The 12,927-nt window shown below is 41.5% G+C and overlaps 1 protein-coding gene across 3 annotated transcripts; it reads left to right on the top strand.

The window, feature by feature from the left end:
* Nucleotides 1-71: 71 nt before the first annotated feature.
* NUP54 (nucleoporin 54) lies at nt 72-12,361 on the top strand. 3 transcript variants are annotated; one of them, XM_042870978.1, is made up of 13 exons: nt 889-985; nt 1,372-1,533; nt 3,749-3,832; nt 3,962-4,108; nt 4,789-5,018; nt 7,885-8,072; nt 8,645-8,841; nt 9,929-9,983; nt 10,309-10,402; nt 10,931-11,038; nt 11,381-11,500; nt 11,698-11,808; nt 12,130-12,361. In XM_042870978.1, exons 1-13 carry the CDS (start codon nt 934-936, stop codon nt 12,256-12,258), a joined length of 1,677 nt encoding a protein of 558 aa, XP_042726912.1. In that variant the 5' UTR covers nt 889-933; the 3' UTR covers nt 12,259-12,361. The 3 variants fall into 3 exon arrangements, with proteins under 3 accessions (XP_042726911.1, XP_042726910.1, XP_042726912.1); XM_042870977.1 differs by lacking the exons at nt 889-985; nt 1,372-1,533 and adding an exon at nt 72-188; XM_042870976.1 differs by lacking the exon at nt 1,372-1,533 and having other exon boundaries at nt 885-985.
* The last annotated feature ends 566 nt before the right edge of the window (nt 12,362-12,927 follow it).

A 12,927-nucleotide genomic window follows, 5' to 3' on the forward strand; every position in this document is an offset into this window, starting at 1 on the left:
TTAAGTATCTCTCGTTAGCAGGTAGAAAGAAGCCAACGATTGGAAGTGCTTTTCCATTCTGATCTTGTAACTGTTCTGACTCTGCTCTGATCCCATTGCCTTTAGGGGGTATCCTTGAAGTTTGGGGGGTTCTTTTCCCTTCAACTTAAAAGAGAAAACAAACCAAACATGCACTGTGATGGTGGAAGGTACGTCGGTGGTGTGCTTTTTCTCACGGGTGGTATCACAGCTACCAGCACTGTGCTTTCTGTGTGTGTTGGTTTGTCAGTGACATCTGTTGTTCGAGTTAAAAACCTCCAGACTGAGCTACGTGTGGGGCCTGGAAAAGCTCTACGTGTTTTTTACTTGCCAAGTGGAAGCTTGCTTTTAAAAAGTCACAAAAGTGGGATTTTTTTCTCCTGATGGAGTATTCTAATTGAGGTGCACTTCAATTAGATCTAGATAATGAAACACGTTTTAAAATTTATCATTTTCTTCTAAATAGAAGTTTAAAAGTATTTAGAAGTATTGTGGGATTTATTTTGTTTGTTTTTCTCCATTGGTTTGCTCTGTTGGCTTTTTTTTGCCTCGCTGGTGCCTTGTTCAAGTTTGGTTCCAACTGGAACGGCTGACGATGCTTGCCGTTAGTACGATCCGCATTAGTAAGCGTGCTCGCTGCCAGCGAAGTCATCTCCGAGCTTCGAGAAAGTTCTAAGAGAACGTTAGCGCTTCAGCTAGCGAAACGCCTCCAGCAAGAGGGGCCGCGACGGCAGCCTCCCTCCGCCCCCCGGCGCGCAGTAGTACCTCCGGGCCGCCTGGCGGCGCATGACGGCGCGGACGGGGCCCGGCGTCCCGCAAGAGCCGGAAGGGCTGTGGGGCTGGGACCGGAAGCGCCGCCGGTTTGTTCGCGGCGGTAAGGGCTGCGGGCACGCCTCCTGCCGCTGCGGCCCCCTCATGGCCTTCAACTTCGGGGCGGCGGCGGGCGCCGGGGCCTCCAACCCCAGCGGTGAGTGCGGGGCCTCCGGGTGGGAACGGAGGGGCGCGGCGGCCGCTGAGGGAGAGGCGGTGGAGGAGAAGCCGTGAAGGGCCGCCGGAGCCGCGGCTGTGAGTGCGGCTGGAGCGAGTCCCGTCGGCGTGCTGCTGGGCGTCCCTGGGCTTCCTGTGCCCTGCGGCTCAGAACGCCATCCCACTAGTAACTTGGGGAGAACGGGCTTAAACCTTGCTTTTAGGTGCTTAGTAATTCGCGCTTGGTGCCAGTTAATACCTTACTCTCGTTATTAACCAGCCTGCCTCGTCTCTGGTGCCAAAACAGTATGTCAGCTGTTACTTCTGAACCTGCCTTTCTCCCAGAACTAACGCTGCCTTGCTCTCTTTCTGCTTCATGCTTGTCAGGATTTGGTGGGCTTGAAACCACAAACTCCACCGCCGGTGGGTTTAATTTTGGGGGTTTCGGATTAGCTGCTAATCCCGCAGTGAATTTTAATATTGGGAATTTCGGTGTTTCTACTACCTCAACTCCACCATTCAATTTTGGTAACAGTCTGGCAAGTGCAGGTAGATATTGCACAAATACGTGTTCTGTAATAAATGTTAATAGCAGAGGTCCAAGAATTGCGTTCGTGACTCAGAATCTGTATTGAACTTTCTTCATATCCTGTGCAGACTGGAGGTTTAAAAGCTCTGGGAGTGAAATAAGTTGTAGAGCCATATAATTGTAAGGGATTTTTTTTCCTACTAAATTCTCCAGAAATAGCTGTTAAGGAATAATGGCTGCATGCCTGATTAGACACTGAACTGGAGATGAATCTTGGTACCCTGCTAACCTTACCCAGTCCAAAATTGAGTTTTGCTCACACAGCAGAACTGGAACATTGGTTCTGCCTTTAAGTCTGGGCCATCAGAACTATTGCAGGGCTGATCCCTAACGCCTTGTTTTCTCACGTAAGATTCTTGGACTGCTGCAGTCATGGTTTTCATTCTCTCCATGTCTCCTCATCGGCCTTCTGTTGGTTACCGTGAATGTGCTGCACTTCAGTTGTTTCTGTGGAGAAACAAATTTTATACGATCAGCATAAAAATGAACAGCCCTCACTGTTATGTTCATTCCTAAATCTGTTCTGCCTCTTGACGTGGTGCACGTCCCTGCAAAGTGATTCTCTGGGAGGGTTTTGTCCAGCATGGTGCGCACTGACTGCTTGTTGAGAAAACCCTTTGTGTCCCCATGTAGGCTTATCAATTCTGAGTGACCAGCTGATAAATTTCAAGTTATGTCTTTTCCATTCTGTAAAAAAAAAAAAAAACGCATTCAACTGCATGGATTTTTCATGCTTTTTCCCATATAGAATTATCCCTTGGTTCTCGTTGCCGCTGCTCGTATAGGAGTTATATTCATTCCACAGCATCGTCACTCCCTGTGTTAGAATACTCCTACCTGTTTTGTGAGTTCAGGGGATCTGGTTTGGTTTTTAATTTGGTATGAGTGCTACTGGACTATTTCTTGAGCTGAATTGAAACTAATCCAAGAGAATTTGGATACATTATTTAGTTTAGTAGTTTGCACTTCTAGGTCCTTCTCTAAGAAAGGATGCTGAATTGCTGTGAATAGGAATCTATCTAAAAATTGTGTCATCTGATGGTATTCCTGCTAGGGTTGCTCACTTGCTGATAGGACTGAAACCTGAAAGTTTGAGGGAGCAGCTCTTGTAATTAGTTGTGTTGTTTGCTAAATTAAAAGAAAATGTGGCTGCATGTCAGCTTTGATTTGATCTCTTTATTTTGTATGTATATACAAGACGGTAAGTGCAGTAGGTCTAAACTGACTTTTTTTTTTGCTATGGACATGTGAATAAGCACTGGCAGCGTTGCTTTGTTTTGATGCATTGTATGTACTGAACTGTCTATCTCCATTTGAACATATGTAAAATCCATCAGAAACACAGAGGATTTGAAACATGGGGCTATTCAGATGTTCACATGCTGCACATTGGGTCAGATGGTGTGTTAGCACCACTGCAGCAAAGAGAGTGCAAAGAGATGGCGTGGTCAGAAGGACAAATGCAAAGGTTTTGGGAGGCATGGTGGGGCTTGGGCCTGTGCTTGGGTTTCCTCCTGCTAGCCAGCAGCTGGTTTTCTTGAAAACCTGTGGGAAGCCAACAAGTTTAGTGTGTTCTTCTCTGGATGACAGTTGAACCTCAAAGTGAGGGTTGATGGGGAAACTTTCAAATGATGGGAAAAGCAGCCTTGGGGAAAAAAGACATTTCATAATTTTACTTGTGTGAGAAAGGAATCATTGCTCTGGCAGCATTTTTGTGTGGGTGCAGTAATTGTGTGCACCCTGGTCTCAGACTTCAGCTGCTTTTCTTTTTGCTCCTAGGATTTTATAAATGTCAAAAAAGCTCATGAAACATGATTGCTTATTAAATGCTTAGCCACAATATTAATTTTTAGGAATTCCAACCACTCTAAGAAAAATTATTGCAAGTTGCGTCTGCCACAAGTAACAGGGCATTTGTTACTGCTGCTTTTCTGTTTGCATTCTTGACATACCGTGGATGTATTGGCTTTCTGGTTTGTGTTATTTCCCATTCCCTTGGATAATGAACTTGGTCCCCATGGTCAGTGTCCAAAAAACCACATGCTTGTAAAATAACACATAAAGCATCTGTCTGCATCTCATAACACCCATTGAAATATGCAGTTAGTTGTCATCTTGTGCACAGCTGCCACTCACAGCACACAGCCTGCCTTACCTGCAAACTTTGTTCATTAGGTGCATTTGGAGGATTTGGGACAACCACTACCACTGCAGCGCCAGCATTTAGTTTTTCTGCTCCCACCAACACAGGCACCAGCGGTAAGAGCACAAATCTGAAAGTATTCACTTTAGAATGAAGTGTAGCATTAGCCCTTCATAATAATTAATGTTTTGCAGCTCACGTGGATTTTTATCCTGTTCTCAATAATTCTTTGCTTATTTTCCCAGGACTGTTTGGTGCTTCCCAGAACAAAGGCTTTGGATTTGGTACTAGTTTTGGGACAGGAACTGGTACTGGCTTGGGTACTGGGTTGGGAACTGGGTTAGGCTTTGGAGGCTTCGGTACCCAGCAGCAGCAGCAGCAGCAGCAGACCTGTAAGTACAGCCTTCTATTCATTTATGCTTTGGCTGCCAAAGAAAGACTTAGAGGGCAACTGGAGCTTGAGTGGTAAGACTGAAGTGTTCCATAAAGGGAGCCTGTTACACTTGAGCTTAAGCTGAATGGAGGCTTCTCAGAGATCTGTCTTTTGAAATACCTACGTTTTCAGCCCTTGCCCTTTTCTTGAATGAGCTTAGACAAGTTTCTGGTGACAGTATTTGCCACTTAGAGTTAGTGGTGGGAGAGAGTGGGTTCAGAAATGATGTCAAGCAGCCATGGCTTTGTTAGAAGGAGGAGGGAAACTGTTCAATTTAAACAAGTTGGATTATGAATGACTGCAAGCTCTGAGCCTGCTGAATTTATAACAGCAAAGCTACCTTTTGCATTAAGACATTCAGGGTACCAGATCATGTGTACGTGTGAATGTATTTGTGTTATTTAAATACGAAAGAGCAAGTCTCTTAACTCAGCCCACATGAACTTCTTTTACTGATGAAGATTGGGTGTAAAAAGGTGCTTGCATAAAGCACTGCCACTGATTTATGCTTATTGTGTGTTTATTTTAATTCTGAAAATGTGAAAAGAAGTAGTGCCAATGATACACAGACAGCATGTATTAACAAGCACGCCCGTCTTTGTTGGTGAAGGAGTTCATTTGTTTCTCCGTCCCATGCAGCATTAGGAGGCGGTTTGTTCAGCCAGCCTGCTCAGACACCTGCCCAGTCAAACCAGCTCATCAATACTGCCAGTGCTCTCTCAGCTCCGACACTCTTGGGAGATGAGAGAGATGCCATCTTGGCAAAATGGAACCAGCTGCAGGCCTTCTGGGGAACGGGCAAGGGGTACTTCAGCAATAACATCGCTCCAGTGGAGTTCACACAGGAAAACCCATTTTGCAGATTTAAGGTATGAGTTTTTCACCTGCTCACAAACGGTTCTGAAGTGATTACTCTGCTGGCTGATTCCTTGTCTGAATAGCTCACAAATATCAAATTAATTTTATTTCTGCAAAGGGTAATATGAAAGCATTTTTCCGGATAATTTTTGCACTGCTGATGCATGTATTGATATAAAGAGGTCTGAAGGTGTACAGATGCTAAAAGTCCAGATATTGCTGAGATTCTAGATAGGAAGTGCATATGTGGCTCATGAAACATTCAGTGATTATGAAACTTACCTCTTCTATGACAGCACTTAGATTAGTGTGTGTGGATCAGATCTCCAGGAATTAATTTTAACATGCATTTGTTTAGGTTACAGTATTACAGGAACTATTAAAAATGATCTTCACATCTTTCAGTATCTGGAACAGGAACTCCAGGGTGTTTGGGGTTTTTTTTGTCTCCTTTATTAAAACCAACTAAGAGCCTGGTCAGTGCACACTGTCTTAAATGTATCAGCTTTGTATATCAGCCTTAAATATACTAGCCTGCATATCTTGATCCTCCACAAATCTTGTGCCTGCTGACTTTCTTGCTAAGCTTTCTTGCTAAGCTTTGGACTTGTGGATTTGGGTCAGGCCAGGCATGGTGATTCTCTCTTTTCCCAAGGCGATCCATTGAAGGGCAAACTTTCTAACCTGAGTGTAGGTTAATGGTCAGTTTTGGTGTTCATATTGTGACAATTTAATAAAATATTTGTGTCAGCTCAGTGTATGCCTAACAACCATTTGGTTTCTCGTGCATTGGTTTCTTTTTAGCTGTTATCTTGAGCATTTCGATGATGGAGCACATGAAAGCCTACTTTCTTGGAAGTCATCACCTAAAGCAGCTTTAAAGCTTTATGAGTTTTCAAAGAACAGCAAAGTATAAATTATGTGATACCAAACTGGTAATCTTGGAGTTCTGTTTTCTAAAATAAGGAAGTTCTCATTTCAGGTTAGACATGGAATGCCACATACTGCATTTACTCTTGTGATGTGAGAATTGGCACTGCCATCGTGAACTCCCATGCCTTATGTGAGATGCTGAGAAATCAGTTGTCTGCTGGCCGTGGCAGCTGCCTACAAAAAAGTAGTTAAGTTGTTAGTATAGGACTTGGAGCAAAGCTCCTTTGGCTTATCACCTCTGTACACACTGGGCATCTGACAGGAATGAAATGTTGCTGGAAGGGCTCCATGGGTGCTGAGGAGTTCATTTGTGCATAATTCCTGTTTTGGAACAAATAAGAACTACTTCTAACCAAGAAAAGTGTGCTTTTAAGGTATGGTATAAAGCTTGTCATGTGAACAGCCATGACAAAGAAAAAAAACAAAGCAAAACAAAACAACCGTGCCAGCCTGAAAATATTTAATTTTGTAGAGAAATCCTGAAAAGGGATCTTTATTTTTTTTTATTTTTATTTTTTAGTCAGACCTGTTGGAGGAGTGGCGTATATGTGGTCTTAGTACTAGTTTGCATAGTAAAACATGGTACTGCTTAGTACTTTACCTTGGTGTATAATGGGCTTTAGTCTTCCTTGTGTTGTTGAGTCTTTTCCCACAGGCTGGCTTTGTTCAGAACTAAGGAAATGAAACGGATGCTTTTTGTTTGTTTTTTTTTGTTTTTTAAAGTAGGTGATGGTATGTTTCTCTTTTGAGGTAGTAGAAGAAATAAAGGGCTTACATCAGGGACAAATGTAGCTCCAGTAACGTGGAGGTCCCTTCTTTAAAAACATGAGTTTTTGTCCCTATTGTTCTGAATTGTTCCTTAGCTGTGGCTGTTGTGCTCCCTGCCACAACAGCCCAGCCAAGTTCTGCAAGGCTCACCCTTGTGGGAAACAACCCTCTGCAAACAGAGACCAGGCTTTGGCACACATCCCCCGCTTGTTTCTCTCTTCAGCTTGACTTGCACGTTGGGAAAGACACAAGTCATCCACATGCACTGATGAGGCCTTAAAAAGCAGCCTTTGTCACAGCATGTCACTGACAATAGGTTGGTGCAGTGATTCTGAGGCAAGATGAAATGAAACATGCCTATCCCTTTATAATGAGTTGTCCTTTACAATGAGTTATCAGCTTAGGTCTTCCATACAAGTGTGAGGAGTTAATTTTGGAGCCAACAGTGTTTTATTTTTTTTTTATTGGGGAGACTGCACCAGTACTTAACACAGATAGCAGAAAGGATTCTGCTATTAGACTGTGATGTTGGACTAAAACATCTAAGCTTACTACAGCTTTATCACAGGATAAAGATATTGTTAAATTTTACAAGCAAGTGTGCAAATTAACAAATGACAATTAACAAAGTAAGGAAAACTGGCTATCCTAAATTCTTGCCCAAAAACCTTACTTGGTGCGTGTATTAGTTAACAGGAATATTTCATCTTTTTGTTTTGACTTATACTGCCAGGCAAACTGGGTCAACAGGATTAGAAATGTTAAGAAAGCCATGAAGATTTGTGGCTGGCTTTCAATTAGGCATGTCAGTAACTATTTTTTATTTAGACATCTGGAAATGTAAAGCTGTTTTAGAATTCTCTAGTGAATTTTCTTGAAGCTGCCATCTCCCAGTGCATAGTTCTGGTTTACTGAAAATGAGGAATGGACGCTTAGAAACTTTTTTCTTGAAAATTCTGGGTTTTGTTTTTTCTTTTCTGAAAGATACTCTACCAGTGGCCTCGTGAGGATACTTACATAGGGAGATTGATATTATGCCTTTGCATATCTAAATATGTTGTGACTGGCATTTGGAACCAGTTGAGGGGTTCATCTTGACTTAGTCTCTCCCCTTCATGCCACATGATGTGTTCTGCTGAGTAGTGTATTTTTGTTTGTTTGTCTGCTCATTTGCAGGCTGTAGGTTACAGTTTAATGCCCAACAACAAAGATGAAGATGGCCTTGTGGTCTTGGTCTTCAACAGAAAAGAAGTAGATATTCGAAGCCAGCAGCAGCAGCTCGTGGAATCACTACACAAAATTCTTGGAGGAAACCAGACCCTTACTGTCAACGTAGAAGGTGTTAAAACGATGCCAGATGACCAGTATGTGAACTTGACACAGCTTGATTTTTTTCTTCGGGGTTGCACGTTATAAAAAGGGATGGCACCTAATCTGAGTGCCAAGCGATAGTGGTTCTGTCTTCCTCTCTTAGTAATTTTTAGATCTCTTTATCTTGGTCTCACTGCATCTTGTTTTACTTCAGGCATTAAGCCCATTTATCTTTCTTATGTATGCAGCTTGTTTTTTCTGGAGTGCACAGCTGAGAACCCTCAGCTCAGTTCAGGAAATAAGCTTTTCAGATGACGCCGATATTTCTGCTTGTTACTTTGCTACCGTTTCATTACTATTGCATTATTCTTAATGCAGTACTAGTGTCACTGTGTAGTATGGCTGTTAAAACTGGGGGTACCATATTTTGTAGACTATTTACAGTGCCTGTAGGCTATTTTCTGCTGCGCTGTGTTAAACCCTAGATTTATTTCGACTTGATATCTCAGTTAGCTAAAGTTAACCATCAACATGGAAAAGCAAACTTCAATTCAGGTTTGTTCTCCATTCAGTTAGCCTCTCTATGCTGTTTCTTTGTCTCACAGTATGTGTTTGTCTTGCTCAGGACAGAAGTGATCATTTATGTTGTTGAGCGTTCACCCAATGGCACTTCAAGGAGAGTTCCAGCAACCACCCTCTACGCTCACTTTGAACAAGCCAACATAAAATCATCCCTGCAGCAGCTGGGGGTCAGCTTCTCCATGGCCAGAACAGAGCTCTCCCCAGCCCAAGTCAAACAGCTCCTTCAAAACCCCCCTGCTGGTATGTGGTCGGGGGCTCCTCAGGGCACGGTCAGGCTTCTGCCAGGGGCTTATTGGTTCTCTGGGAAAAATGTGGGTGTCAGCCCACTGGAAAACACCGTTTAAAGCTGCAGGTGTTTTGAAGGCATTCTGGTGTGCTGACCTGTTCTAATTACAAGCTAGCTTAGCTGCTGAAGTGCAACCTAGTCTGCTAAAACACTTGTGCAAAAGCTTAATTTTTCAGTGGTACGCCACACAGCCACGGACTATATGTGATTTTGGCCGCCACTGTCACTTACTTTGACTTGTCTGATGGAAGTTGTTTTGTGCTGTTGTTTGTTTTAAAAAGCTGTATGTCAGAATAATCATGTCCTTTTTTTTGCTTCCTTGGTTGTTGGCTTTTTTTTTTTTTTGAGTGGTGAAGGTGGTGTCTCTTAGCCCATATCTGTATGTCACATGGCTACAGATAGTAAATGAGTATTTTAGCTTGCTGCTCAAGATAATCTTAGTATATGCTCCATATCAATGAAATGTTATGTGTGGCACTTGCAGTGAACTCCCTCTGGTGGGTAGGGAAAGCAGTGCATGGTACGTGACAGGTTCTGTGTAGTGTGTTTGCTAGGACCAGTGTTGAAACACAGCAGTTGTTACACCTGGATTGCAGGTACTTGGGCAGAACAGCCAAGCTGCAGGTGGGGATAAGCAGCAGAGTTTCATTGCTGCAGCGCTAAGGAAGGGGGCACTGTGTTGCAAGATGGTCTTCACCACTGGAGATGTGTCATAAGGATGGTGGTTGGGCACAGTTTGTTAGTCTTTGTTTACAGAAATAATAAGGAATTTTTCTTGTTTAAGCATGACTGTCTGCTTGGATCAATTGTTGATCGTTGCTTCCCTGCCCTTTAAGGCCAGCAGGAGCGTGTCTTTTGGCACCCAGCCCAAGACCAAGATTTTAAGAGCTACCCTTGTTTGATTAACCTTAGTTTGTACAACTGTCATTAAGCATATTTCTTGGGGTTTGTGTATTTCCTAATATTTTACCTGTTTAACAGCTGTAAGATACATTTTTTACATTATCTAGTCAGATAATTTTATTTATTTATTTTTTTTAGGTGTTGATCCTATTATTTGGGAGCAAGCCAAAGTTGATAATCCTGATCCTGACAAGTAAGTCTGATAGTCTGACTATTATAAAAGTACCTAGAAAGAGGGGAGAAAAGCAGAATATAGTGTAGTAGTCTTCCAGTAACTGGTAAGAAACCCCTTATAGGACAACTTTGTCCAGTGCTGATATAATTTGAAGAAATGAAGTTAACTAGAAATGGCTGCCCTAGTTCCTTTACTCATTCAGGTGCTTAAAGAGGAGTCAGGATGAAGAACTTTCTTTTGCTTTTTTTTTTTTTTTTTTAAATCTTAATTTATCAACAGCCAAGATCACTTGTAATCATTAATTATTTCTTACAACATGTTTGTATTAAATACTTACTTATAGGCTTATTCCTGTGCCCATGGTGGGTTTCAAGGAATTGTTGAGAAGATTGAAGGTCCAAGATCAGATGACCAAACAGCATCAAACTCGCTTAGATGTAAGTTGTCTTAGTTTTATCATGATTATTTGCTACTGCTGAAGGATTTGTTATAAAATGAGCATTTCTTCTGTATGCTAAAAAAAACTGAAGGTAGAACAACATGCATTGGATTGTGGTGACTTCTTTTTTTTTCACCTCACTATTCCATAATATATTACTTAATTATATTCTTTGGCCAAAAGTACGTTTTGGGTTTTGGTTTTTCAGGCTCAAGTTTACTGTGTTGTTATAGGCTAAATCAAACTTGGATTTTTCAAAATGGCTGAATTAAGTTGCATTGACTCAGACTTTTAATTTGGATACCCATATTTTTCATGCCTTCTGGAAATCCCACTTGCAGATGAAAACAAACAGCAGCGGCCCAGCAAAAAACTTATTGAAAGAAAAAACTTATTTGAAAGCATCTTTTGCAAGGACCTTCAGTTGCTGAACTGAGTACTATTTTCAAGCTGGTTTCAAATTAGGACTACTGTGCTCTGTTATCATAAACTTATACAACTTCAAAGTAATTTGTATCCTCTGCAGATAATATCAGAAGATATCAGTGAGTTGCAGAAAAACCAGACTACAACTATGGCAAAAATTGCACAATACAAAAGGAAATTGATGGCTCTTTCTCACAGAACGTTACAGGTAACACAGGCATTGTTAAGTGACTCATTCTGACAACCAGTTAGGTGTCAGAAAGCAAACCAACAGGGGATGGGGTCCCAGATGACCTGTGCAGTCATGTGCACGGCCGATATTGAAAATGAAATTCTATCCTCCTGTAAATGGAATTAATGTGCAGAGCTGTCAGGAAAGCTTATTCAGAAGCTGTGGGACTACTGTGAAGTCTTAAAGCAGCAGAAGGAGTGACAGAATAAATCTCATGAGCGAGTTACCGGTGGAAGAACAGAAAGAGAGAGGGGTGGGCTGGTAGGGAAAGAGATGAGCAAAGTATTCTGTAACAAAACTCAAAGGCTTCTTTTGCAGGTGTTAATAAAACAAGAGATCCAAAGGAAAAGTGGCTATGCCATTCAGGCAGATGAAGAACAGCTTCGTGTACAGTTAGATATAATTCAGTGTGAACTTAACGCGCCAACACAGTTCAGAGTGAGTAGTTGAAAGATTTTTGTCGGGAACTTGACCGATGACCCTGTTCTTTTCCTCTACGTGTAAAGTTTTCCAAACCATGCATGTGCTCTGACAGATGTAACGGACCTTTAAAGATTCCTTCCAACTCTAAGGATTCTATGATTCTATATAAATAAGTAGCATTTAGTTTAAGTCTCTCTCTTCTCTTTTCATAGGGCAGACTGAATGAGCTCATGTCCCAAATCAGGATGCAAAACCACTTTGGAGCAGTGAGGGCTGAAGAGCGTTATTACATAGATTCAGACCTCTTAAGAGAAATAAAGCAAGTATGTATTACCTGGTTGACTGCTGAGATACTTTCCATTTCCTAATTTATGCCAGCGAGGCAATAATTTGGGAGATGTATTAAGAATTTTGTGGCTGTTTGATAGTAAACTCCTTTTTCCTGTTTTCAACTGCAATGCTTCAAGGTCGTATAAAGCTAGAATTAAGCTGTTAGTGCTGAAAGTGTTGTTTTTTCTTCTTTACAAAGTAATTTGCTATGTTTTTTGATGTGCTAAGGCTTCTAGATATGACTACTTTGAGAAATCTGACTTAAAATCTGTGAAGTTAAACAACACTCACACTGGTTTTTAAACTACCTGCAGCATCTGAAGCAGCAGCAAGAAGGCCTGAGTCACCTAATTAGCATTATAAAAGATGACTTGGAGGACATCAAACTGATAGAACATGAGTTGAATGAGAGCATTCCCATGAGAGGAGGTTTCTTCAGTTGACGAGCAGGATTCTGCTGGGCTCACGTGAAATGTTATTTGAGTTTATCATTCACCTTCCAAGGCCAAAACTGGTGAGGTAAAATAAAATGTGCATCTTTCAGGAGCAATGGTGTATTGGCTGTTATTTTTTTTAGAATTTGCAAAGCCTCTTCTAAGCTTTTGAATTTGACCTTTGGAAGGTTTATATTTTGTAAAGCTGTATACGCTTTAAAGAAAGAAAGAAAACTGAATCTGTTCAGATACTGTTTTACTATAAAACAATATGTACTATTGTACATTTTTTTTTCTTTAATTACAGCGGAGTTGTCTTAGAAATGCAGTGCTGAGGGACTTGTTCCACTTGTGACTTGGTTTGTGGAAGCTTAGCTGCTTCCATGTTTTTGTCAAAACAGCTGAGTAATGTTATGTAAAGAGCTAATCTAAATCTTTACAGAAATGTCTGAACTATGTTGGTCTTTGTAATGCTGGTAGTTCTTTGGGGCATTTCCAGGGTATGCCCTTCCTTTGGACTGTTTACATATGTGAATTTTACAGTGCTTTTCTGCCCCTCAGCTAAAAACAGTGTCTAGATATTGTCTTCTGCTTTTTTTTTTTTATTTTGAATTTCTGGAAAATAATAAATTCAGTCTGACTTTGTAATAAGTGTGCATGACGTTGGCTCCTTTTCAG

Source organism: Lagopus leucura, unplaced genomic scaffold, assembly GCF_019238085.1.
Source record: "Lagopus leucura isolate 7727_CA_CO unplaced genomic scaffold, USGS_WTPT01 Super-Scaffold_100004, whole genome shotgun sequence".
Taxonomy (NCBI): domain Eukaryota; kingdom Metazoa; phylum Chordata; class Aves; order Galliformes; family Phasianidae; genus Lagopus; species Lagopus leucura.

What these genes read in the sequence shown, in the direction of transcription:
- NUP54 (XM_042870978.1), top strand. Translation starts at nt 934, where the DNA reads ATGGCCTTCAACTTCGGGGCGGCGGCGGGCGCCGGGGCCTCCAACCCC. An exon ending in TAACAGTCTGGCAAGTGCAG is followed by an intron (nt 1,534 to 3,748) that starts GTAGATATTGCA and finishes TTTGTTCATTAG; the next exon opens with GTGCATTTGGAGGATTTGGG. An exon ending in ACGCGCCAACACAGTTCAGA is followed by an intron (nt 11,501 to 11,697) that starts GTGAGTAGTTGA and finishes CTCTTTTCATAG; the next exon opens with GGCAGACTGAATGAGCTCAT.